The sequence below is a fragment of the Kogia breviceps genome, chromosome 19 (assembly GCF_026419965.1).
Source record: "Kogia breviceps isolate mKogBre1 chromosome 19, mKogBre1 haplotype 1, whole genome shotgun sequence".
Taxonomy (NCBI): domain Eukaryota; kingdom Metazoa; phylum Chordata; class Mammalia; order Artiodactyla; family Physeteridae; genus Kogia; species Kogia breviceps.
Genome location: NC_081328.1, coordinates 274,172 through 300,014, shown reverse-complemented (window position 1 = coordinate 300,014; position 25,843 = coordinate 274,172). Strand labels below are relative to the sequence as shown.

General features: G+C 49.2%; 1 protein-coding gene and 1 pseudogene across 5 annotated transcripts; one reads left to right on the top strand and one right to left on the bottom strand.

Moving 5' to 3' along the window:
* LOC136793230 (uncharacterized) overlaps positions 1–18,237 on the bottom strand; it is a 22,924-nt pseudogene extending 4,687 nt beyond the window's left edge.
* On the top strand, positions 5,688–25,843 carry LOC131747007 (disintegrin and metalloproteinase domain-containing protein 21-like). Of its 5 annotated transcripts, XM_067022055.1 has the most exons (5): positions 5,688–5,873; positions 18,756–19,198; positions 20,598–20,710; positions 20,808–22,010; positions 23,325–25,843. In XM_067022055.1, the coding sequence occupies exon 5, from the start codon at positions 23,389–23,391 to the stop codon at positions 25,606–25,608; it is 2,220 nt and encodes a 739-aa protein (XP_066878156.1). In that variant the 5' UTR covers positions 5,688–5,873; positions 18,756–19,198; positions 20,598–20,710; positions 20,808–22,010; positions 23,325–23,388; the 3' UTR covers positions 25,609–25,843. The 5 variants fall into 5 exon arrangements, with proteins under 5 accessions (XP_066878156.1, XP_066878155.1, XP_066878157.1 ...); XM_067022054.1 differs by having other exon boundaries at positions 18,758–19,198; positions 20,598–22,010; XM_067022056.1 differs by lacking the exon at positions 20,808–22,010.

Genomic DNA, 25,843 nt, shown 5'->3' with positions numbered 1-25,843 from the left:
GGTCACTGGCACGGAACTAACAATCTCTGAGCCCAGATGTAATTTCTAAGGGGATCCAGCCCGCAGAGCAGGGCTACCTGGGTGTGTGGCTCTGACACAAAGAGACATCCCTGGTGCTGAAATGACCCCCTTGGCCTCCCGCTACCCCGCCTCCTCCTGTCGTAAACGGATGACTAGAAATTCCAGTTCTAGGTGAGTGAGGGGGTGTTAACCCCGGGAGGTGGAGGGCAGCAAACTGCTCCAGGTCCGACTTCTCCCCACTCTGGCCCATCCCTGGCAACATCAAGTCATCTTTGGCCCCAACCTTCTGCTTCAGGACCAGAGGGAAGGAAACCACTTGAAAAGGCCAATCTCACAGCATCAGCACTTCTTTCCAAGACTCCGAGTCATGTCTGAGAAAGGAAAGATCGACTACAAGGCAGAGAGGAGCTCTCAGCTAGTGCTTCTCACCAGCCCGGGCTGGTGCTCCAGGGGTCCAGGTCCAGGCGGGAGGACTCACGGGGTCGGGAAGTGTAACCGAGCAGGATCCTGTGGGACCTTCCTGGGACTGACCCCTCCCCATGTCCCCTGCTGTAGCTTTTCCCCGAAATACCCGGATGATAGCATCTGATGCACATTCCTGAGTTGTTTTACAGATGCTGAAACCCCCACCAGATGGAAGAAGAAGTTAACTACCGGTGACCATGAGCGTGTAGCCCCCAGACCTCCTGGAGTCTGAGAAGCCATCATGTTCACCCCTGTGACCCTGCCCTGTGACCTCATCATCAACCAATCAGAACTGTGCACAAGCTGATCCCATACCCTGGGACTCCCCTCCCTCACCTGGCCTTTAAAAATGCCTCCCTGGGACTTCCCTGGTGGTGCAGTGGTTAAGAGTCCGCCTGCTAATGCAGGGGACACGGGTTCGAGTCCTGATCCGGGAAGATCCCACATGACGCAGAGCAACGAAGCCCATGCGCCACAACTGCTGAGCCTGCGCTCGAGAGCCCGCGAGCCACAACTACTGAGCCCACGCACCACAACTGCTGAGCCTGCGCTCTAGAGCCCGCGAGCCACGACTACTGAGCCCACGCACCACAACTGCTGAGCCTGCGCTCGAGAGCCCGCGAGCCACAACTACTGAGCCCACGCACCACAACTGCTGAGCCTGCGCTCTAGAGCCCGCGAGCCACGACTACTGAGCCCACGCACCACAACTGCTGAGCCTGCGCTCGAGAGCCCGCGAGCCACAACTACTGAGCCCACGCACCACAACTGCTGAGCCTGCGCTCTAGAGCCCGCGAGCCACGACTACTGAGCCCACGTGCCACAACTGCTGAGCCTGCGCTCTAGAGCCCGCGAGCCACGACTACTGAAGCCCACACGCCACAACTACAGAAGCCCGTGCACCAAATCCGGTGCTCTGCGATGAGAGAAGCCACCGCAATGAGGAGCTCACAGAGCAAAACGAAGAGTAGCCCCGGCTCACGGTAACTAGAGAAAGGCCATGTGCAGCAATGAAGACCCAACACAGCCAATAAATAAATAAATAAATCGATAGAAACACAAAAATATTTAAAAATTTTGAAAAAGTAAAAATGCCTCCCTGAAACCCATTGGGGAGTTCCGGTGTTTTGAGCATTAGCTGCTTTGGCCTCCTTATCTGCTGCCTGACAATAGACACTGCAGGTTCCTTCACCACAACCTGGTGTCACTAGATCGGCTTTATTCTTGCACGGCTGAGCAGACACAAGTTTGGTTCGGTAACAGGAGGACAGCTGCTCCCAGAGGTCTAGGGCGTCTTCTGGTCATTTCCACCACTGGCTGATATTTTCTCAGCCAGTCACCCATTCAGGGTGCCAACCTGTGCTCTAGAACGCGTGGCGTCGCTGGCACCCTGGGTCTGCGAGGGGTGGCGCGGGAAAGGCACTGCCAGGCCTGTGCTCCTTAGAAGAGATGTCCCCATGGCTGTGGACCCCGGTCCTGGGTGCTCTGGGGCCGGGCTGGCTCTGGGTGTGGTCAGAGGCCTGGGTCAGTGCTCAGAGCTCTGGTCAGTGGGGGGTCTGGGGTCCGTGGTCCCCTTCCATCCGCCCCCCAGGCACTCCTCTGTCCGATCACAGAGACGGGGGGTTTTCCGTCTCCCCGGTGACTGGCCCAGGGCCTGATCCATGGTGGCTGCTCAGGAGATGTTAAAAATCTAAGAATGCAATGAGCCCAGCCCAGTCCAGTATGGTTCCCACCTGCATGTGGGGCCCCCCCAGGACGCCTGCTCGGCTCCACACGCCTGGAGGACCAGGGCCTGGGCAGAACCTCTGACCCTGGGTGGTCAACGAGAACTCCTTGATCTACCGATGCATTAAGGAACTTCCCTTATCCTGGTGTGGAGGCTGAGGAGACACTTGCTGGGGGAGAAGGTCAGGCAAGCGGGGGAGGGATGGGGTCCAGCAGCTGGAAACTTCTGAGTCCTTGGCACTTGGAGGGGCCCAAAGATGGCATCCCTCCCGGTAAGACCTGCACCCTCTCCTTCCAGCCCACTTTACCCCGCTTGGACCCACCTCTCAGAAGTCTTCATGGGAGGGTCCCCTTGGAGGTGGTCTTTGATGTGTCACATGACCAGAGTGTCCCTTGGAGACACGTGCTAGTTGAGGGGTCCCCCACCCCAACCCAGACCCCAACCCCAAACCAGGAGATGCGTGTGGGTCTTGGGACCACCGTCCTCCAGGAGGGCATATACTCAGTCAGGAACGAGGTCCTCTGTGGTCCAGAGTGACCCATGTGCGAGGGAGGTGCTTGATGGAGGCTGCTGTCCACCAGTTCCCTGCTTTTCCACCCCTGCCTCTCCCAGCAGGGGCCCTTATAGGAAAAGCTCCTCAGCTGCTTCTCTTTCAATTTCACTCTTCTCTCCTTCATTTTGGAAGGTTCTGAAGCACATTCTCTTATTTCCTTGTGTGTCAGAGTTTGAGACGCCACCAGGAGACTTCTGGGCCCAGTGCTGCTGTGGCTTCATCAAAAGGGCCCGGGTGGAAAGTAGAACCACCACAGGCCCCGCCGATGTCCCCACTGGGAATGAGTCCCATCAGGGCACCAGGGCTCACAGACTTCAGGGCACCCCTGCCCTCAGGACTGGTCTCCTTTCTTCCAACCAGCTGCTGGCCAGAGCCCCAGGAACCCCCATCCTGGCTCCACCCCCCAGGGCCTGGATTCTGGGACAGCCTAGGGGTAATTCAAGACCCTCACGCTCCTTTATCTGGGGGCGAGAATGTCTTAAAAGCTGCATTTGGCTGATTTTGGAGGTCTGATTGTTTCTAGCCCACATGGGTGGAAAGATGGGGTGTGATGTTCCTACCTCTGCAGGACCTTCCCAGGGTAAAGATCTGTGCATTTCCCCAGCCAGTAAACTCCTGACACCATCCTCCCAGGAAGCCCAGATCCAGGATTACGAGGGCAGAGGCTCTCCCCTGGCGTACCTGTAACTTCGCACTCCCACAGCAAGGAGCCTGGCTCCCACCATCTGCCATTTATCTGTGCATTGCTCCTTTCCAGGTTACGTGTGCAGAGGTTTCAGAATTGTTAGCTGTTACACCCTGGAAAGAACTTCGTAAAATAAAGCCCACCGTTTATGTACAGTCCATTTTGCCTTTAGTCTACAGATTCCATCCATTTCCAAAGGTAACTTAGATCAGCACCCTTGCTCCCACCCTTGACAGTTGTTTCCATACATTTCTAATACAGTTAGATTCTGTCACATTGTGTATTTCATCTTGCAGCGCTCCTACACCCTAAATAACTAAATTTGAATAGATTATGATTGACCCCTTGAGCTACACAAATCTATGGGTTTGGACAAATGCATAGCGACAGGTATCCGTCCTAAAGTGTCACGTGGACTACTTCAAACCTCTCAACACATGGTCTGCTTATCATCTATGTAGCTTTGCCTTTCCTAGAGGTTCGTAAATGGGGTCATACTCCGTGCAGCTTCTTCAGGCTGGAGTCTTTGACTTAGCAACATGCACTTAAGATTCATCCGTGCCTTTCCGTGGGTTGACGGTTCATTTCTTTCTGTTGCTGAGTAGTGTTCCATTGCACGTGCATGGGAGGAAAAACAATTTTCCCTCTGCCCTTCTAGGTTCTTGGCTGAGATCCTCCACGTAATATAAAAGATTAATAGGAGAAAACCAAACAGAATTTTAATAACACTCGTACCTCTTGTATATATGGGAGATACCCAGGAAGACTGAGTAACTCCTTGAAATGGACCAAGCCATCACCTTAAATACCATATTCAGCTAAAAACAAACAAATGAAACAAGACTTTGGGGAAGGGGAGAAGCCAGTTATGACGGGTTATCCTGCAGCGCGCAGTCAACAAGGGTCGGGTTATTAGGCAGATTTAACTCAGGACTTCTCCACGGATGAGGGTTTCTTGAGATTTAATCATCCTTCTATCTAATCATCTTTCTACAGAGAGGGACACACCCTTGAAATGGAGATTTCCCTTATAAATGTAAATGTCCATCAAAAAGGGCAAACTCTACTCAGTTTTCTGAAAATTTTCAGTGTCATTTTATTGTAAAAAACCAATCAGATCAAAATAATCCCTACACCTAAGAGCATTTCGGGGTGGCATATTCTGTTCCCCATGACATGGATGTACCCCCGTTTGCTTGTGCGTTTATCAATTGAAGGACATCTTGATTTCTTCCAGTTTTTAGCCATTATGAGTAGAGCTGTTATGCATAATTCCGTCCTTGTTTGTGTTTGGATATAGTTTTTCAAAGCAGTTGCGTAAATACTGGAAGCACGATTGTTGGATCCCAAGGTAAGACTTGTTTAGTTTTGGAAAAAACTGCCAAGCTGTCTTACAAATTAGCTGAACATGCATTCCACCAGTAAGCAGGGAGGCTTCCTGTTGTTGCTCACCTTGCAGTAACTGGTATTGTCATTTTCTTGGGGTTCAGCAGTTCTAATAGATGTACAGTGATATCTCATTGTTGTATTAATTTGTAATTCCCTAATGGTGTATGATACTGAGCGTATTTCTTTATACTGTCTGTATATCTTCTTTGTCCAGGTGTCTGTTCATATCTTTACCTATTTTTAGTGGGGTTGTTTGTGTTAGAGGTCTTTGTATATTTGAGACAAATCCTTTATTAGATATGTGTTTTCAAATATTGTTCTCCCAGCTTCTGGCTTGTCTTTTGATTTTCTGAATAAGGTCTTTCACAGAGTAGAAATCTTTAAGTTTATAAAGTCCACGCTATTACTTGCTCTTTTTTTGTGGATTTCCTTTTCGTGTTGTGTGTTAAAACTCAAAGCTCCTGATCTACCTAACCAAACACAAGTTCAGGTAGATTTTCTCCTATGCTTTCTTCCATAATTTTGAAGTTGTGCCTTTTAAATGTGTCTAAGAATAATTTTGAATGAGTTGGCGTAAGCTGTAAAGTTCGTGTCTACCTCCATTTCGTGTCATACGGTTTCCAGTTAACGGTTCCTTAGCTATTTATGGAGGAGTTACGGGACACAGTCTCCATTTCAGCGAACGCCCAAAGTTGAATGGGTTCCGCAGTTCTGCGTGCAGGGAGCGCTGTGTCCCGCGAACTGTGAGGGACGCGCGGCCCGCAGTTCCTGCACTGACCACACGGTGGCGCCGAGCCGGCCTCTCTGACCCAGGGCGCATGCGTGCTCCCCCTCCCTGCCCGCAGCTGAGAGGCGTTGTGTCTCCTCGGGCACCGCCGAGGCTGCGGTTGGGACGCCCGGCTCGGCGTCTCTGCTGACGGGAGCTCAGGCTCCTTAGGACTCGCTGGCGTTTCGGTTTCAGGGCGACGCACGGCTGTGTCCACGCTGACGGAAGCTGGGTTTCCTGAGGAGCCAGGCGACGCCGGGAGGAACAGGTGAGAAGAAGTGGGGAGAAGCTGCCTGGGTACGACTGACGGCTGAGGGGGCTCCCATTTACTGTGGGGCCTGGCCTTTACAGCTTCCTTGGCCCCTTTGCCATAAATTAACGGGCCCCGCGCGTGCGGGGTGGGTTCTGGGCCCTCTGTCCCGGCCCTGGGGACCGTGTGCCTGTTTGGGGGCCGGTTCCGCACCGTTTGGGGACTGTGGCTTCTCGGCAGAGGGTGAAGTCAGCGAGGGAGGTGCCTCCAGCCCGTTCTCCTTTCTCAGCGTCGCTTTTTGGCTCTTCGGGGGTCTTTTGTGCTTCCACACAAATGTTAGGAGGCTTTGCCCTGTTTCTGTGAAAAATACCATTGGAATTTGGGTAGGAGCTACGCTCACTGTGCACATCGCTTTGGGAAGAAGGGACATTTTAACAATATGAATTCTCGCGCGCCGTGAGCACGGGGTATCTTTCCATTGATCTGTGTCTTCAGTTTCTTCACCGATGCCTTACAGTTTTCAGCGTGCGGGTCTTTCACGTCCTGCGTTAAATTTATTCTAGGTATTTTGTTCTTTTTGATGGAATTGTAAACAGCTTTTGTTTGTTTGTTTTTTCCCTCTTTCTGATGGTTCATGATTAGTGTTTAGAAATGCACTTGATTTTCTGTGTATTGATTTCGTAACTTTACTGAGTTCATTTATTATTTCTAATAGTTTTTTGCTAGAGCGATGCAGAAAACCGGAACTCGAAGATCCCACTGTTTCTATCAAGTTTAGGTCATCCACAACACCAAAGACACGGTGTCTCCTACTAGAATCTTCCCACGCTGCCTGTCAATTCCATGTGGACTCCTGTAAGGGCAGTTAGGTTCATGACTTTGTGTGAAGTGGATCTGGGCTCAGGCTTGGCCTCTATAAGAAAGTGCAGTATTTTCTCTGCCTCTCTGGTGTGGTCTTGGCATGGTGTTTTGGAAAGTTATTGACTTTGCAGTAACTGCAAACCTACAGAGACTTGTAATAGCAGAGCAAGGTACTGTGTATCTGCACACTCAGATTACCCAGACTTCTTTGCTTTACTGCTTTAGCCACCGACCACAGAATACTCCAGTGCATTTTACCCAAAACGGGGGCACTCTTCCAGGGAACCAACACATAACCTCCAAATGAGGAAATTATGTTGGTTTCCACATTGCAGTCCAATCCACAGGCCCACTTCAACTTTCACCAGCTGCTCCAGCTCTAGGGAAATGTCTTTTCCCATTCTGATCCAGATTTCTTTTTCTGGAACAATTACTGATACTTTCAGATTTTTCATCATTAGTGTATAGGAATGCCAGAGATTTCTGTGCATTAATTTTGTATCCTGCTATTTTACCAAATTCATTGATTAGCTCTAGTAGTTTTCTGGTAGCCTCTTTAGGATTCTCTACGTATAGTGTCATGTCATCTGCAAACAGTGACAGCTTTACTTCTTCTTTTCCAATTTGGATTCCTTTTATTTCTCTTTCTTCTCTGTTTGCTGTGGCTAAAACTTCCAAAACTATGTTGAATAATAGTGGTGAAAGTGGGCAACCTTGTCTTGTTCCTGATCTTAGTGGAAATGGTTTCAGTTTTTCACCATTAAAAGCTTTTGCACAGCAGAGGAAACCCTAAACAAGACCAAAAGACAGCCCTCAGAATGGGGGAAAATATTTGCAAATGAAGCAACTGCCAAAGAATTAATCTCTAAAATTTACATGCAGCTCATGCAGCTCAATATCAAAAAAACAAACAACTCAATCCAAAAATGGGGAGAAGACCTAAATAGACATTTCTCCAAAGAAGATATACAGATTGCCAATAAACACATGAAAGAATGTTAAGCATCATTAATCATTAGAGAAATGCAAATCAAAACTACAATGAGATATCATCTCACACCGGTCAGAATGGCCATCATCAAAAAATCTAGAAACAATGAATGTTGGAGAGGGTGTGGAGAAAAGGGAACACTCTTGCACTGTTGGTGGGAATGTAAACGGATACAGCCACTATGGAGAACAGTCTGGAGGTTCCTTAAAAAACTAAAAATAGAACTACCATATGACCCAGCAATCCCACTACTGGGCATATACCCTGAGAAAACCATAATTCAAAAAGAGTCATGTACCAAAATGTTCATTGCAGCTCTATTTACAATAGCCAGGACATGGAAGCAACCTAATTGTCCATCAACAGATGAATGGATAAAGAAGATGTGGCACATATATACAATGGAATATTACTCAGCCATAAAAAGAAACGAAATTGAGTTATTTGTAGTGAGGTGGATGGACCTAGAGTCTGTCATACAGAGTGAAGTAAGTCAGAAAGAGAAAAACAAATACCATATGCTAACACATATATATGGAATCTAAGGAAGAAAAAAAGGTCATGAAGAACCTAGGGGCAAGATGGGAATAAAGACACAGACCTACTAGAGGATGGACTTGAGGATATGGGGAGGGGGAAGGGTAAGCTGTGACAGAGAGTGGCAGGGACATATACACACTACCAGACGTAACACAGACAGCTAGTGGGAAGCAGCCGCGTAGCACAGGGAGATCAGCTGGGTGCTCTGTGACCACGTAGAAGGGTGGGATAGGGAGGGTGGGAGGGAGGGAGACACAGGAGGGAAGAGATATGGGAACATATGTATATGTATAACTGATTCACTTTGTTATAAAGCAGAAACTGACACACCATTGTAAAGCAATTATACTCCAATAAAGATGTTAAAAAAAAGATTAATGGTTGAGGCAGACTGAAATGACAATTTCTTAGTCCAGAGTGGAGCTAATCAAGAACATTTCTAGACATTTGGCACAAAATATCTTTAGATGGTGGAGTGAAAACATCAGTACCAGTCTGATGGATTTCTTGGATGGGTTTACTGAATGTTCCAGATGGTGGCCTAGACATCAGAGAGATTTTGATAAGATTGTCCACAGTCATGGTATTTCCCGGAGCAGAGACTAAAAGGTGCAGAAATGAGGTGAACTTCCTGAGGGGCCGACACAGCAGCAGCTCCAGGCACCAGGGTTATTCTCATACCATCTGCTGAAGTTTCTTCGAAGTTTTCGTCAAGTTGTCCTGCATCAGCTCACACGGCTTCATTAGGTACCAGGGGGAAGGTCAGCTGCAGACAACTTAGAGTCACAGTGAGGATCCGGATAGTCACGTTCTGGTTCTTCATGATGTGAATTCTGGAGGGTGGGATAAAATTCGGAACATTACTTTGGAGAGACGTAGCCAGGTAGTGAAGGCAGCTACAAGAGGTGAGAATTTGCTAAGGACCAACTAAATATGAGAAATGGCAGGATCAAGAAATTTACAGGTAGATAAATACCTTCTAAGAAAATGAACTGGGCTAGAATCTGATAACCCAAAAGGACTGGCTGTAGTTTTCTCCTGAAACATAAGATTTCTCCATGTAGTCACCCCACTTGTGATCAAACCTTAACAAAGTAAGGTTCTCCTTGTTTACAAAATTCATCTGTTCTAATTAGATTTGGCCTGATTTATTCACACATGTTCAACAAGAATGATTACTGACCACGTGAACATTTTAGTTTGTCTTGGTTGAATTTTTCTTAAGGAATCTCAGGTTGTAGTCTTAAAAGCCTCTTGAGGTTAGGAAGACATGGCAAGAACTTACCGCCAGACCTCATATGCAGTAGCTATAGATTTGGGTGAATTCCTCTCTTCTCTCATCATTATCTCTTCTATAAAATATCCTAAGGTTCCTGGTCCTATCAAGAAGTGCCTTTCCTTACTTTCCTGTAAGGCTGGGTACCACATGAGCCAGGATGCAGGCCAGTTATCCTGAGACGTCTTTGTAACCATTGGCATTAAAAATCAACCTTAGTGTCTTGAACTCTCAGGACACATCTGATTTTATACACATCACTCTAAAATATGACAGTCCAGTCAAAGCCTTAGTTACATGGCCAATATTTCCAAGTATGTTCTGTTATAAGGAGGGTAGATTCTGAATAAAGCCATGCAAAAAATCAAATTCTGGCAGGAAGTGGAGCATTATGAACTTGGAAGACATTTTAACAGTTTCTTATGGAGTTAAACATACACTTACCATGTGATTGGGGAGTGGGCTGCAAAGTACTTACCCAACTGATTTAAAATTTTGTTTGAACTTTTCTGGTGGCGCAGTGGTTAAGAATCCGCCTGCCAATGCAGGGGACACGGGTTTGAGCCCTGGGCCGGGAGGATCCCACGTGCTGCGGAGCAACTAAGCCTGTGCTCCACGACTACTGAGCCTGTGCTCTAGAGTCCGCGTGCCACAACTGCTGAGCCCATGTGCCACAACTACTGAAGCCTGCGTGCCTAGAGCCCATGCTCCGCGACGAGAGAAGCCACTGCAATGAGAAGCTAACGCACCACAACGAAGAGTAGCCCCTGCTCGCCGCAACTAGAGAAAGCCCGCGCACAGCAACGAAGACCCATCGTAGCCAATAAATTAAAAAAAAAATTCGTGTTCACACAAATGCCTTCATGGGAATTCTTATATCAGCTTTATTGATTTGAACCATTTTCCAGTCTCTGAATTTTGCTCATATGGTGATTGGTTTATGGAAAATTTCCAAAATAATTAGTGAATACTCATATCTATTGTGTAATTTCAATTACATAAACCCATTTTCTGAGGCACCTTCAACCTAAACATCTCTGTCACCTCAGCCCCGGCACAGCCAACCTCTCCCTCGGGGTTTCTGACACACTCGGGAGGAGGTTTATCGCACTGTGTGTCTTGCACGGTAATAGTACGTGACTGTGACCTCAGATCTCAGACTGCTCAGCTCCATGTAGCCTGTGGGTGTGTCCACACTGATGGTGATTGTCCTGGAACTTCTGGCCGTACCTTGTTTCACCATCTTTGGGGTCAATCTGTGTCATTCCCTAAAGCCCTTGTCCAGAGGCCTTCGGAACCAAGGGAATGAAGCAGCTGGTGAAGGAGTATCTGAAAGGCTTGCAGGAGACATTCACTGATGCCTTGGGCCTCTTTGCCTTGGTGCCAGACCGCACCAGCTGGACGTGGGAGAGGACACTTGTGGAGAGGGGTCAGGAGTGGATGAAATCCACTTGACTTGTCCTGATTCCCTCCCCAGCCCAGGGACTGGGAAGGTCCTTACGTGTAGCCACTGCCGCCAGGAAGAGGGTCCTCCCAGTCCGGTCTGTGGTGAGGACTGAGAGACTTCTGTAGAGGATGCTGTGTGGTTGTTGGATGATGCTCTTAGGGCGAGACATGCCCATCTTTAACCTAGGATATCTCAACTTATTTGCCCATCGACGAGGCAGAATATTTCATACTCAGTGCCTGTCTAGCCAAGAAAAGATGGATATCCCATGGACCATACTCAGTGGGATGCCAAAGGCCCAAGTCCTAATCCTGGTCTGAGAATATGTGTCCCCCACCACATCCTTGACCTCTGTGCCGACAGAGTTCTTCAAACTGAGAAAGAAGCCCCACAGGACATGCGTCTCTTTTTGAGCCCACCTTTGAATGACAGGGAAACAACCTGAACATGTTCTGAGCTGTGATAACTACATGTTACTCCTAGAGTCAGACTGTCTCCCCAAACTCTGCAACCATTGGATTAAAAAAATCCTGTTTTCCACTTCTAAGGATTAGGATATCTAGAAGGCCTACAAATTTACCTGTTAAACACAGTTCTCATTGCCTTGTTGAGTTGGGTATGTGTTCCCAATAGAATCCAATATTAATCACACAGGAGTAAGCTGTCCTTAACAACTCAATTTAGATTTGTTTTAGCTGAAAAGAGAAGACTCAGTCCCTGAGAGGAAACCACTCCCCAGTTCCTTTTGCATCTTCTCCTGGGGCTGCAATCCTGTGCTGGGTGGGTCCTGAGCACCCCCAGTACCACCCTGCAGGGAAGGGTCCTGCCTGGTCTCACATTGTATTTACCTCAGTATCTCTAGTCCAGTATTCAGTGGCTGTGCCCTGCCTTCAGAATCCTTTTACAGTGACACCATATTCTTTCTACATCATCTCTTGAAATAGTGAATTGGCCTTACTAAACCCACATACTTTACAGGGAGACCCCAAGCAAGGATTTTATGAAACCACAAGGGAGCCCTTTCCCTGGAGGTGCCAGATGCATTGATACAGTTGACAGTCGTGTAAGTCCAGAGTCTATCAGGGGCTTTGGGGGTTCCTTTCATTTCCTTTGGGCTCCTCTGGTTTAATATTATGTCAGAGAACACCTGCACATAGAAGACATGGATCTCAATGCGCACATAACATCTAATATTCCAGTAATACAGACACACACACACACACACACAGAGTGGCTAATTATCATAGTAATGCACTTGAAATGTCTTCTTTTCTATACCTAGCACATGGGCAGTGCCCTCCGTGCCCTGACACACACTCACCCTCGGCTTGAGTGTGTGACTTGCTTTGACAAACAAAAGCAAACACAGTAAAGCGGAGCCTGGGGTGTGCATGCCCGTTGGGCTTGCCTGTTCTCGAAGACTCTGGACACTGCAGCTGCCCCGTGGGAAGGGCACAGGCCTCCCCACATTGTCAGAAGCGGGGCACAGTCACCACATCTCTCACTCATAGTGCCGGCTCCGGAGGGACCCCAGAGACCCCACGTGCAGGAAGGGAGACCCTGAGAGGTCTGAGGAGGAAGAGGAGGGTGAGGCAGCGCTGTTGTCAACTGACTCAGGTGATGCTGTGCCGCTGGGTCACCAGGAAGATGAGCTGGCTCAGCTCCGTGAGGGATGCCCTGGCTTTTGCAGGACACCTCGTCACCAGAAGTTTCTCCATCCTCGGGCTCAATCCTGGTGGTCATCTTTCCTCTTGGCCGCCTGCCCTGTGGACCTAAGACCCCAGCATCTGACAGGTAGACAGACCCACTGCTTAATCACCCACAGCTGCACCAACTGCGGGAAACCTGCGTCGTCTTCTGCGTCTCTGGTGTGATTACACCTGGATCCACCACAAGCTCCTGGAGGAGGAGGGAAACTTTGTCGCAGAACACTAAGGAAGGAGAGAAGAACCAGCCTGAGGCTGATGAGCGAGGACCCTGAGTTTGGTCCGGAAGCTGCAGGTGTCAGAGGCTTCCACCTGATCTCCTGTTCTGGACTTTGTCTCACTGTGGTCCCTGGGCACCCCTAAGTCCTCCTCCTTGGGGAGTCCGTGTCTTCCAGCACTTGCAGCTTTCCCCCACCAGCGTCATCCTGCAGACTCATTACTGTGGCAGTGGTCTGGGGCAGAGGCGTCTTACATGTTCGTATGATTAAACCTCAGTGAGGCCGTTATCCCGAGTCTCTAATCTGTGATTCTCACAGGGTTTCCTCAGTGGCGTCAGGGTGGGACTTGTTCCCTTCTGATTACCCACCTGATTCACAAAAAACTATCACCAGGGAGCTTGACCTTATTGGTTGCACAAAAACGTTTCCTAATTTTAGGGAGAAAGAAAAGAGAGATATGTGACTCATGAATACTTAAAAAACTTAAATGAAAGACAGGCAGTTAATATAAACAGTATCAGAAATTCTCTTTCAAAAAGAAAATGAAACATTATGCATCTGTTATTTTTTTAACTTGTCAAAGTATGTTTTCTGCTAAAATAAATACATAAAAACCTGTGTGTGTATGTGTGTGTGTGTGTTAAAATGTAGCCAGATTTGTTTTCATCGGGTATGGTGAGACACACGGACGTGGAAGTGATTGTCAGTTTACACTCACAGATCCCTAGAAACGGGGCACACACCACACAGGGGCCACTCAGGGAGGCACTGGGGTTGGTCAGGAGACAGAAGAGGGGGCGGGCCATGCACCAGAGACCTGATGGGGGTTTTGGAATGGATGAGGCAGGGAAGGTATGCCGGGTAAAATTAGCACTGGATAACTTGAGTAATTTTGTCAGGCTCTTGGGCATGTGTGGTCCCTGGTTGTCTGAGACCTGGCCCTGGGGTGATCCAGGTCAGGAGGAATGTGGAAAGGTGTGTGAGAGCTTGTAAGAGAGAGAGAAAATAAGAGATGTGCTCTGGATTGGTGGCTTGTATATCAGAGGTACACCTGCAGGAAGGTGTCTGACATCTGCAGGAATCTGCAGCCCGGGAAGGGGCAGTCTGTGCAAGATCCGGGCCGCCTGAGTCAGAACACTGGGAATCCAGAAATAGGAAAATATACTTACTGCAGTTGGCCCTGCGGTGCTCTGGCTTCAAATGAAGGGAACTTTGGGAGAGTGGCTTGCAGAGAATATGGCAGAAGTCACTCTAAATGGAATAAAACATTTTGCTATGAGAGTAGGAAGAACAAACACAAGTAAAAGTATAAAGATTCCTTGTAAACTGGCTCATCACCAAGTGCCCATTTGTATGGCATTAGCCAGGAAAATAGATTTGAAGTTTTGGGGCTCTCTAACAATACCTGGGTGGAGTTGTGAAGAGTATCAGAATATGCTCAGGTCAAGGAGATGGGTCCAGAAGTTACGCCCTTTGAGAGTATGAACTGTCAGTAAGTCTATGTAAAGACAGTAGTATTTGTGTGTAGCCAAGGCCGCGGTAGGGGCGGGTGGTCCTACTCCACAGCGGTCAAGGTGGTGACTGAAAGGAGGCCGGGGCTTCCTGGAGACAACACTTATGTCCATTACTTTCTTTCTTTTTCAAACTTCTGCTCCCTGCATTCATTCATTCATTCATTTTATTTATTTATCCTTGCCTGCGTTGGGTCTTCGTGGATGCGCGCGGGCTTTCTCTAGCTGCGGCGAGCGGGGGCTACTCTTCGTTGCGGTGCACGGTCTTCTCATGGCGGTGGCTTCTCTCGTCGCAGAGCACGGGCTCTAGGCGCGCGGGCTTCAGTAGTTGTGGCTCGTGGGCTCTAGAGCGCAGCCTCATCCGTTACTTTCTTTAAATTAAGACTTTATTTTTTTGAGAGCAGTTTTAGGTTTACAGCGTAATGGGGGGGCAGTACAGAGCTATCCCATGTACGTACCGACCCCCCACATGCACAGCCTCCACTGTCATCACTTCCCTCAGATGGCACATTTGTTATAGCTGATAAACTGTCATGACACATGGCAATTACCCAAAGTCCATAGCTTACCCTAGGGTTCACTCTTGTACATTTCACAGGACTTTACAAATGTATGACATGTGTCCAGTATTAAGGAATCATAAGGAGTATTTCCCTGCCCTATAAGTCCTCTGACTTCACCTGTTCCTCCATCTTCCTCTACCCGAACTCCACGCAATCACTGATCTTTTTACTGTCTCCGTAGTTTTGTGTTTTCCAGAATATCACAAAGTTAAAAGCATACAATGTGAAGCCTTTTTGGATTGGCTTCTTTTACGTAGTAATACGCCTGCCTCTTCCATGTCTTTTCATTCTTTCATTGCCAAATAATATTCTGTTGTTTGGATGCACCACCGTTTATTTGTCTGTTCACTTACTGTGGGACATCTGGGTTGCTTCCAAGTTTTGTCAACCATGAATGAAGCTGATATAAACATTTGTATGCAGGTTGTCACGTGGACCTATGTTTTCTATGTCTTTGGGTAAATACCAAGATGTATGATTGCTGGGTCATGTGGTAAGAGCATGTTTCCTTTCATAGAAACTGCTGAAATGTCTCCCAAAGTGGATGCACTGTCTTGCGTTACGACAAGCGGTGAATGAGTTCCTTTCCTTCTGCAGCCTTGCCGGCACGTGGTGGGTAATTGCGATGTGTCGTGACAGTTCATCAGCCTTGCCAGCATGTAGTGTGGTCCACGTTGCAGACGTTGGCTGTTCGAATAATTGTGTATAGTCATCACGTCATGGTTTTACTTTACGTTTCCCTGATCACATGTGAAGCAGAGCTTCTTCTCATGTGCTCGTTTGCTACCTGTTTATCTCTGTTGGTGAAGTTTCTATTCAGGTCTATGGCCCATTTTTCTAAAATAAATTTTTCTATTTTTAATTTTTTTTATTTTTGGCTGCGTGGGTCTTCGTTGCTGCGCGCCAGCTTTCTCTGGTTGTGGCGAGCGGGGGCTGCTCTTCGATGCGGTGTGCAGGCTTCTCATTGCAGTGGCTTCTCTTGTTGCAGAGCACGGGCTGTAGGTGCACGGGCTTCAGTAGTTGTGGCTCGCGAGCTCTAGAGTGCAGGCTCAGTAGTTGTGGCGCACGGGCTTAGTTGCTCTGTGGCTCCAGGGCTCGAACCTGTGTCCCCTGCATTGGCAGGCGGATTCTTAACCACTGCGCCACCAGGGAAGTCCCTTTGGTACATTTAAAAATCAGGTTTTCTGTTTTCATATTGTTGAGTTTCAAGTGTCTTTGTATAATTGGGTAACAGTACTTTACCAGATGAATCTGTTACAAATAATTCATCCTAGGCTGTGGCTTGTATTCTCATTGTCTTGACATTGTCTTCCATAGAGTAGAAGTTATTAAATTTAATAGACTCTAGCTTATCAAAGATTTATTTTATGGATCCTGAAAAGTCATCATTCATCCTACCCCAAATCATCTAGTTTTTCTCCTGTGTTATCTCATGGAGGTTTTAGAGTTTTGAATTTTACATTCAGCTCTGTGAACCATTTTCAGTAAAGTTCTGTGAAGACTCTAAGGTCTTTGCCAAGATTGACTTTTTTGCACGTGGCTATCCAGTTGTTCCATTTGCTAAAAAGCTCCATTAATTTTCAGAATGGCACAGGTAGGAGGAATGTCTTCCAGACTTCGCCTTAATCTTGCGAAAACGGGGGTGTACAGTTTGGCAGAGAGCAAGGATTATGCCAGGATTGTGCTCTCAGCAGAGGGTGAGCCCAGACACAGAATAGAAATCCCAATATCAAAAGAAGAAAAGCAGCAAAGGTTATGTGTTCATCATTTGTGTTTTAAGAGGGACCATCCACAGGCTTTACTGGGGCTCAGGATTCAGCATCCAGGATGAAGTCATCACCAATGGGAAGGTCTTGAGTTGGACGGGTATCATCTGGGACGGGGACTGGAGAACCTCCAAGTGAGCTCCTGTTGCAGTGGATGTGGGTCTGAGCATTTGCCATGGTTGGTTGAAGCAGTGTCTCCGTGGCAGGGTGGGCTTCCAATTATAATTTAGTGAAAACAACGAGACCGTTACTAGTTAGATCAGCAATCGTCAGGATGACGTGAGCTGTGCTTGACCACTGTCTGTTGTTGTTGTTGTTTGTGGGCATGTAGGGTCCTGTATCAAATGAGCCACCCGCCCTGTAGGACAGGTTATGGCTAGTGCTTCCGGGAGAGTATGTGCCCTAGATCTGGTGTCCAACCCTTTTGGTATGGAGGAAAGATAGTAAAATATATTAAAAAATAAATCAAGCCATGGGGAAAGGGAGAGAAACATTCAGGGGATTATGTGCCAGACTGGAATTTGGAAAGGAATTATTTGAGAAGAGCATTATGTTTCTAATATCAAACGTCTGTCTAGGACCTATCAGGGGCATGATGGTTCTATTGAATGATATTCCAAGACCCTACATTGTGTGTATTGAAAAGGAAATGTGTAGTTTCGTTACTATTAGTAAAGTCTATAACTCCAAAGGAAATAAGTAGTGCCCTGGTAAGGCATTGTAGGTGTTAGCATACGTGGAAATATGTGTCATTTTGATTTACATTTTAGGTGTCTTTGAGGCAAGAGATTCCCAGATACTTTTACACCAAAGGAGACATTTTTGGACAGTGGCCCAATAGTTTGTTATAAACGAGAAGATGGGGCTCTTTGTTGTCCAGGGTATCCACTGCTCAGGCCACTGCACCTGCCCTGTCCCTGGGACTAGAGCTCGTGCTCCTGAGTCCAGAGCACTCCTTGGTGTCCTGATTACACCCTGCAGCCCGGCCCCTCCTGTCTCCCTGCAGGGAGGTTTGTGTCTGGGCTCACACTGATCTCTGTTTATTGTGTCTCGTACACAGTAAAGCATGGTCCTGTCCACGGCTCTCAGGCTGTCCATTTGCAGATACAGCATGTTCCTGGCATTGTCTCTGGAGATCGCAAATCAGTCCTTCACAGAGTCTGCATAGTTAGTGCTACCAGTACCAGTATTAATGGATGAGACCCACTCCAGCCCCTTCCCTGGAGCCTGGCACACCCAGCTCATCCAGTAGCTACTGAAGGTGACTCCAGAGGCTGCACCGGAGAGTCTCAGAGACCCCCCCCCCCCCCACAGGCGACACCAAGCCTCCTCCAGACTCCACCAGCTGGACCTCTGCAAACACAGACACATCCTGGTCAGGAGACTGTCACGCATCCACTGATTCCCTCACTCATATCCCCTCACATCCTCAGTATCTCTCGTTCTCCATCAGTTACCTTGTAAAATAGCAACAGAGACAAAGCAGCTCAGCCCAGACTCCATGGTGCGTCGTCTGTATTCAGTCCTTGCACAGCTGACGCCGAGGCAGGGCCACAACAGTGAGGTGTGGGGGTTCTCCAAAGGATGACTTGGGCTTGAAGATGCCCCAGCTGGCCCTTCCTTGGACCGAAGGGCACTTGATGTCCCATCCAATTTTATTTGTCTCTCTGTCACTCAGGGTCAGAGCTGCATCAGGGCTGACATCACTCTCAGCATCACAGACATACTTCCCTAAAAACAAATTCCGTGCAAATGGAATCCATTTTCAATGACTGCTTTTTAGGTGACCTGAAATAACTGAAAAAATACCTTAGCATAGTTATTGATAATATGAACCTGCTTCTTTAGGCAAGTATAAAATATAGAATAACAATGGCAATGGTCAGTTTTATGGTCAGCTAGCCTGGGCTCCCTTTCCAGTTATTCAGTCAATCCCTAATCCAGGTGTTACCCTGAAGGTATTTTGTAGATGTTGTTAAGTTCTATCATCATTTTACTCTAACTGAGGAATATTATCCTAGAGAACCTGGATGGGCTGGATGCGATCACAGCGGACCTGAAGAAGATGCAGTTCCACGGTGGACAGCAGCTTCAGCTACTGCTCGAGATCTCCAGCCCGGCCTCCCCGACGCCGGGCCCCATGAAGGTCGTATGTCTCCAGCCGGCCGCACAGCCTCCATCCTCCAGTGCTCCCAGCACAGCCCAGTGTCCCTCAGGCTCTGCGTGAAGCCACAGGTCACCGTGGTGACCCCACAAGAGTTTGATCAGGACAGGTTCAAACTCCACATCCCGTTGTGTCTAAACAAACCTCACTCCCTTGAGTACTTACGTCCACTTCCCTTCCCCAGTGAGTGCACGTGCAAAGGACAGCAGGCACGTCCCGGTCCACAGCAAGTCTGAAAGTGCCGTCACACCTTCCCAGGTGCCTGCAGGAGCCACAGCCTGGGCCACACCTAAGCTCCAGGTAAAGCGTCTGCCCCTGGGGTTTAGACCACAGAAAGATCATGACCCCTTTTCAGAGAGCGGAAGGAGAAAGGGTTTGGGGACAGAAAGGTGAAGGAGAAAGAAAGCTGATTCACAGAAGCAGAGACAGCCTGATCGGCGTTCACCGTTCAGCGTTGAGTCTGGTGAGAGGAGGGTTGCATTGAAAATCCATCAGCTTCTCTCAGCGACTGGCCCAGCCTTAGGCTCCGTCGGGCTGGGAGCAGGACAGCAAAGACTGTCCGTGTCCAGCGTTTCTATTGAGGTCTGTCCGTGCAGCCCGATAGCAAACCAGCAACGGGTTCCTCAGGCTTCCTCACCTCCCTGCTGCTGGTGACCATCGAGCAGTCGCTGCTGGCTCTGTAAGTGGGCTCTGCAGTGGTGCACGTGAGACCGTGTGCTCGCGGTAGAGCAGAAGCTTCTAATCAGACGTCTAAAGCTGGCAGACAATTACAAACGTAGAGAGGGTCTACGAGCAATGGTGAGACACAGAGGGAACCACGGGCTCTGGCAGGAAACCTCCACCTTCATCCGCACCTGCTCGTGGGGCTGGTCTCTGTGCTCAGTGGGTCCTGAGCAGCCCTGGGGGCCTCCTCCCCGCCTGGTGGTCCTCAGTGAAACCCGCAGCCAGGCCCCTCCTGTCTCCCTGCAGGGAAGTTTCTGTCTGGGCTCACCCTGACCTCCCCTCCCTGTGTCCCTCGAACAGTCCGCAGCCACGCCCTCGGTGGTTACAGAGCTCAGCTGCAGGGAGAACTGGTTCCTGGATGTGTCTCTGGAGACGGGGAGCTAACTCCTAGGGGCTGGGGCTGGGGCTGTGTCATCTTTCTAGCATATTCCTGAGGACCAGTGCAGCCCCGTCCCCAGGGGCTGATGGAGCCCAGCTCCAGCGATAACCACTGGCCGGGATTAGGGATCCAGAGACAGCACAGGTGAGGGAGAGGGTCTGCAAGGGGCAGTCCCGGGCCCAGCTCCTGCGCCTGCACCTGGGACGGGACACCTGGCGACAAGGAGAATCAGTCGCTGTCCGTCACCTGTGGCCACAACCATCCCCACGGCCCCGTGTCTGACACCTGCGACCCTCACTTTGGGGAGGTGTCACCAAGCAGAGGAGAAGAGCCCACAGCCCTGCCTTCCCCAGGGACCTCAGCCCTGTCTGGGAGGGAGCTGTGAGCTCCCGCAACCCAGGGGTGGACTTGACCCTCGAGCTTGAAGAGGAATTTTCATATTGGAAGCCTTGTCCTTAGAAGTGGGGAGAGACTGAAGAACTCCTTTTCTGTTATTTCTTATTCTTGCTAACCAACATATAATCATTCTCCCCACTTTCTAAGGACTCAGATTGTTTTCTATCCATAACGGCCCTTTTCTCCTTTCTTTTCAATTAGTTTTTGCAGGTGTTAAGTGGAAGAAATAGTCCTACTCTATTTTCTGATGTTTGAGAGCTGACACCTTAAAGTTCACTCCTCTCTTCTTCCTCTGCCCACTGCTGGGAAATTTGGTAAGAAGCACAGTTTCTCCCTCCTTCGATGCAGGTGGGAGATCAAAAGCACATGAGCCCCGCCTGTGAGCACAACACTTAACCCTCCCACACGCAGGAGCCACATTAAAATCCCTAATCTGTCTCCATTGCTGGCGCTGTCAAACCATTTCTGATGTTCTTGAGAGGCCTGCCCTGCTCTCAACAGACACCTCAATAATGGAGGTGAGAAAGTTTTCAGATTCCTCTCACGTGTGCCTGTGGCATCATCAGACTGAACTTCCGCATCGAGCTCTGGTGGGGGACGGGTGTCACTGTGCATCGCCCTGATGGCCACTGTTAGCGCTGTTGGTGCCGTGAGTGTGGCGTCAGGCCAGTAACCCCCCCCCGCCCCGGGCCTCCTCCTCCTGCTTCGGGCGTGTGATGCCGCTGTTGCCTGATACCCATCACGCACTTTACGGTGCCGCTGGCTGGCTACTTGTGCCCTGAGCTGTGCCGTGTTGACTGCGACAGAGCCTTTTGTATGGGTTTAGCCAACTTACTTCAGAAGTTTTGATAATTAATTGGTATTTATGGACAGGAGTAAACTGTCGTGAGGGACTCTGCCTTCTGTGCATGCGAGTGTTTTCCTCCTATGGCAGCACATCTTCCTAATGCAGAGGTTTTCGAGTTAAGCATAGAATCATGAGGCAGAGGTGGGCTGGGGAGACTGCTCTAAGGAGAGGAAGCCCCCGGCCCCGGCAGGGAGCAGCCCTGAACCTCCATCTGCGCCTGCGCCTGCGATCAGCCGTGTGTTGGCAGCGCCGACCTCCCTCTGAGGCCCTGACATCTCCTGGGAGACCCTGGCTGTTACCCGCGGCCCCCACGCCCGCCCCTGCGAGGAGGCTTGTGTCTGGCTCACCATGCACTCGGACTGCGGTGCCTCGGGCACAGCTGTACCTGCCTGCACTCCTGGCCTTGGAACTGCACAGCTGTGAGGACAGTTGCTTCTTGGTTGTGTCCCTGGAGATGCTGACTCAGGACTGGAGGTCATGCTGTGCTGAGTGTGCCCCTGAGCCCAGGCCGCAGCCGCTGCTCCAGCCCCTTCCCTGGGTGACTGTGGATCCGCCACAGGGAATCTTCGGAAACTGGGAACGTGCAGATGACACAGGTGAGGCTAAGCCTCTCCATGGAGACCACCTCTCCCTCCTGCCTTTGTACAGTGTGGTTCTCAGCCTGGGTACCTGGGAAGAGAGAAAAATCCTGAGTGACACGGGCACGTGGCCTCATCCCATCATCCCATTTCTGAAGGAAAAGTCTGATTCTCTTCAAGTGGCTTAAGGTATGCAGTTAAGTCAGACTTCTCATCCTGCTGTGTAGGCAGACAGAAGGGCTTGTGGCCTCCGGATTCTGAGGGGGGAATTAGTGCAAGTCTGTAGTACTGTACCTATGAAACTGGGCCTTAAGAAAGCATTTCTTGCTGAAGAAGGTACTTTAATGGAAGACATAGTATGAAAAAACAAGTTAGGGTCCATTGTCAGCTAACAGGCACCAAAGGAGGTTGTGAGATATAATTTTACGGTAAAATGAAAACAGGCCCAGATAGAAGATGGGAGAAGAAGAAAGAAATGAGAAGCAAAAAAGTAAAAGCCGTATGTGTAAGCATACTTAAATGGCGAATAGAGGGAAAAGAGTACATCATCTTGTACAGGGTGTAAATTAAAAGAGTAGAATCACCATTCCGAAGGCCAGTGGGGGTTCATTTGAGAGAGCAGGAGTGTGGGCACTTAGCGTGAAGCCCCGCGACTGCGTAGAACGGCGGGTAAGGGGACATCGTGAGATTTCCGTGGCTCCGTCATCCTCACCCTGTGCTCTGCGAAAACCGAAATGTGGGAGTGAAAGGGCGTCTAACTCCCGCCCTCTCAGAGGGGAAAAGTAGCCGATGTGTTAGATGCATCAGGGACGAGCAGGCCCGCCTGGGATGGGGAGGAATACAGAGCAGCAGGGAGAGGCAAGGAATACATGTCCTACCTTGGAAGTTCATCCCCGATCACATGCGGCTTAGATGGCAGGAGTATGTTTGTAAATTAAAAGGGAAATATTCATCGTCTGGAGGACAATGAACTTTTTCTTCTGATCATGACCTGGTACTAGATTTTTTTCCTCCCCTCAAAACAAATACAAAATGTCACAAGGGTGAAATATTTGTTCTTTCACACTGGGCACCAACAGCGAGAAGGAATTAGCACATGCACAGGAGGAAGCTACCGCCATGCAGGAAGGACCCACAGGAAAGGGCTAGAGGGAACCCCCCCCCCCCCCCGGGGCTCTCATGTGGCCAGGAGCAGTGTCTTTTCTCACCCGCTGGGGCAAGGGAAAGAACATCTGATACTTTTAATTTTAAGGGAGCATTAGATGCTGGACTCTGAAGGGTTTTACAGAGCATTGAGGAGCGATGACTCCTACTTTAGATGCCGAGCCAGTAAGCCCTCAATTCCATAGTAGCTCTCGTGGGCATAGCCCTCCGCTCCCCCACCTCAGCGCTGGCTGAGCTCATACACAGACCTGTCCGCTGCCACGCCCTGCCACTGTTACCTAATCCCATTAGGAGACCCACCCAGCGACCTCTTCTTCTCTGTCACTGTCTCCTTTGCAGGAAGTGGCCACAGCAGATGGTGTAGACCTGGCTCCTCTGCGGTCTTGCTTTTAACTCATTGCAGATGTGCCTGAGCAGGGCACCAAGGCTGGCAGAGGGCCAGGTCACTCTGGGGGCAGCCGTCTTGCTGACTGGACTCTGCGCAGTACTGGCTCCAGTCCAGCGCCCTCAAGGCCGTCCCTTATGGCGCTACATCTCTTCGGAGTTGGTGATACCCAGGAAGGAGTTGTACCGAGGCAAGGGTGTTCAGACTCCAGGCTCGCTGTCCTACAGCCTGAGTTTTGGGGGCCAGAGGCACGTTATCCACATGCGGCGCAAGAAGTTATTTTGGCCCGGACACCTGCTGCTGATGACTCAGGATGACCAAGGAGCCTTGCAGATGGACCACCCCTTCGTCCCTTCAGATTGTTACTACCTCGGCTACCTGGAGGAGACTCCTTTCTCCATGGTCACCGTGGACACGTGCTATGGGGGTCTTGAAGGCATCATGAAGTTGGATGACCTTGCGTATGAAATCAAACCCCTCAAGGATTCGGAAAGGTTTGAACATGTGGTTTCTCAGATAGTGGCCGATGCCAACGCAACAGGACCTGCATATGGACCGGGACACAAGGAGGATAGACACCCACTGTTCCCTGAAGTAGATGCCAGTGTAGCCCCCAGGAGTGGTGCCAGGGTGTTTGCAGCACATAAGGGATTTATGAAAGGATTTGCTCTATATTCCAATTCAATGTATCGTGTGTACAACAATGTGTCTAAATGTGTAGAAAACCTGGTACGTATGTGTAGTATAGTGGACTCCTTTCAACAAGGTCTTGCTGTAAGGTTCTATCTAGTTGCAGTGGCGCTATTTAATGTAAGAGATCCAACTGTCATGGATAACTATAGAGTACCAGGCGGCGCATATGCTCGTTATCACACAAACACTTTCAGACTAGTCAGAGAAACCACTTCGTCCTTGATAGTAATTCGTGATGGACCACGACCAGGTCAGTTTGAGCCAGAGACCTATACTGTGTGTAAAGCTGATCGTAGTCTACTCTTCGTTGGTTATCTAGGCAGACATTATTTAATGTTAGCTATTGTATCCACCCAACTCATTGGGAGAAGTTTTGGTCTGTGGTATGATGGGGACAACTGCTATTGCATGAGAAGGAGCATCTGCCTTATGGCAAAGTACCCCGCCTTGACCGATGCCTTCAGCGACTGTTCCATCAGGCACTGGTGGGACATCGTAGGGATGCGGGGCAGTTGCATATTTAACACAACGGTGAGGTATTTTAATGAAAGCCTGATAAAGATGCGTTGTGGCAACTATATAGTGGAGGATTGGGAGCAGTGTGACTGCGGGTCCTTCAAGCAGTGTTACAGCAACAAATGCTGCCAGTATGACTGCGTGCTGGAGGAAGGGGCTACTTGTGACGCAGGGATGTGCTGCACAAACTGTACCCACTCCGAACGTGGGACACTCTGCAGACCAGTCCAGAATACATGTGATCTTCCAGAGTACTGTTTTGGAACAACCAGTCAATGCCCGGAAGATTTTTATATGCAGGATGGAACACCCTGTACTGAAGAAGGCTACTGCTATCGTGGAAACTGCACTGACCGCACTATGCACTGCAGGGAAATCTTTGGAAGACACGCAGTTAACGCTCGTGATGTGTGCTATACAATAAATAGAAGAGCCAATCGATTTGGACACTGTAGAAGAAACGATACGGCGTTGAACCACACTGCTTGTGGAGAAGCAGACATAAAATGTGGAAGGCTGCAGTGCAGCAATGTCACTCACGTTCCCCGGTTGCAGGAACATGTTTCATTCCATCAGTCAAAGATCTCAGGGGTCTGGTGTTGGGGAGTAGGCAGTCACTATTCCCCAGAAACAACTGATGTTGGTCACGTGAGAAGTGGTACCCCCTGCGCTCCCGAGAGGTTCTGTCTCAATAGCACCTGCAGTGCTCGTATAGATGCAATAACTTATGACTGTCCCCCTGAGAAATGCAACCATCGAGGAATTTGCAACAATAGAAGGAACTGCCATTGCCATGCAGGCTGGGCGCCTCCACTGTGCTTAAAGAGAGGTCCTGGAGGGAGCATGGACAGCGGGCCCAGCTCAAGAAGAATTCGCTCAGTGAAAACAAGCCAAGCACCCATCCTATATTTGAAACTGGTCTTTGGTCGCATTTATGCCTTCATAGCCACACTCCTCTTCGGTGTGGCCACCAACGTTAAACATGTCAAGACCTCCACAGTTAAGGAAGTGATAGTAGGTGATAAATAAATTATAAAACCAGCCTCCCGACCCCCGTACGGCCATTGGTAATGTAGAAGTAATATCAATATATATGATGAAATCAGTAATAAGATGGCAAAGATGAATGTCATGTTCTAGAAGTCTGCAGGAGATGACGGCGGATTTCCGTACGTCAGGGGCGGTCGAGAGGCATCGATGTTCTCACATCAGGTCTCTTTGATAGGTCGCTGATCAGCGCTCTGAAATAAATCTTGAAAAACCA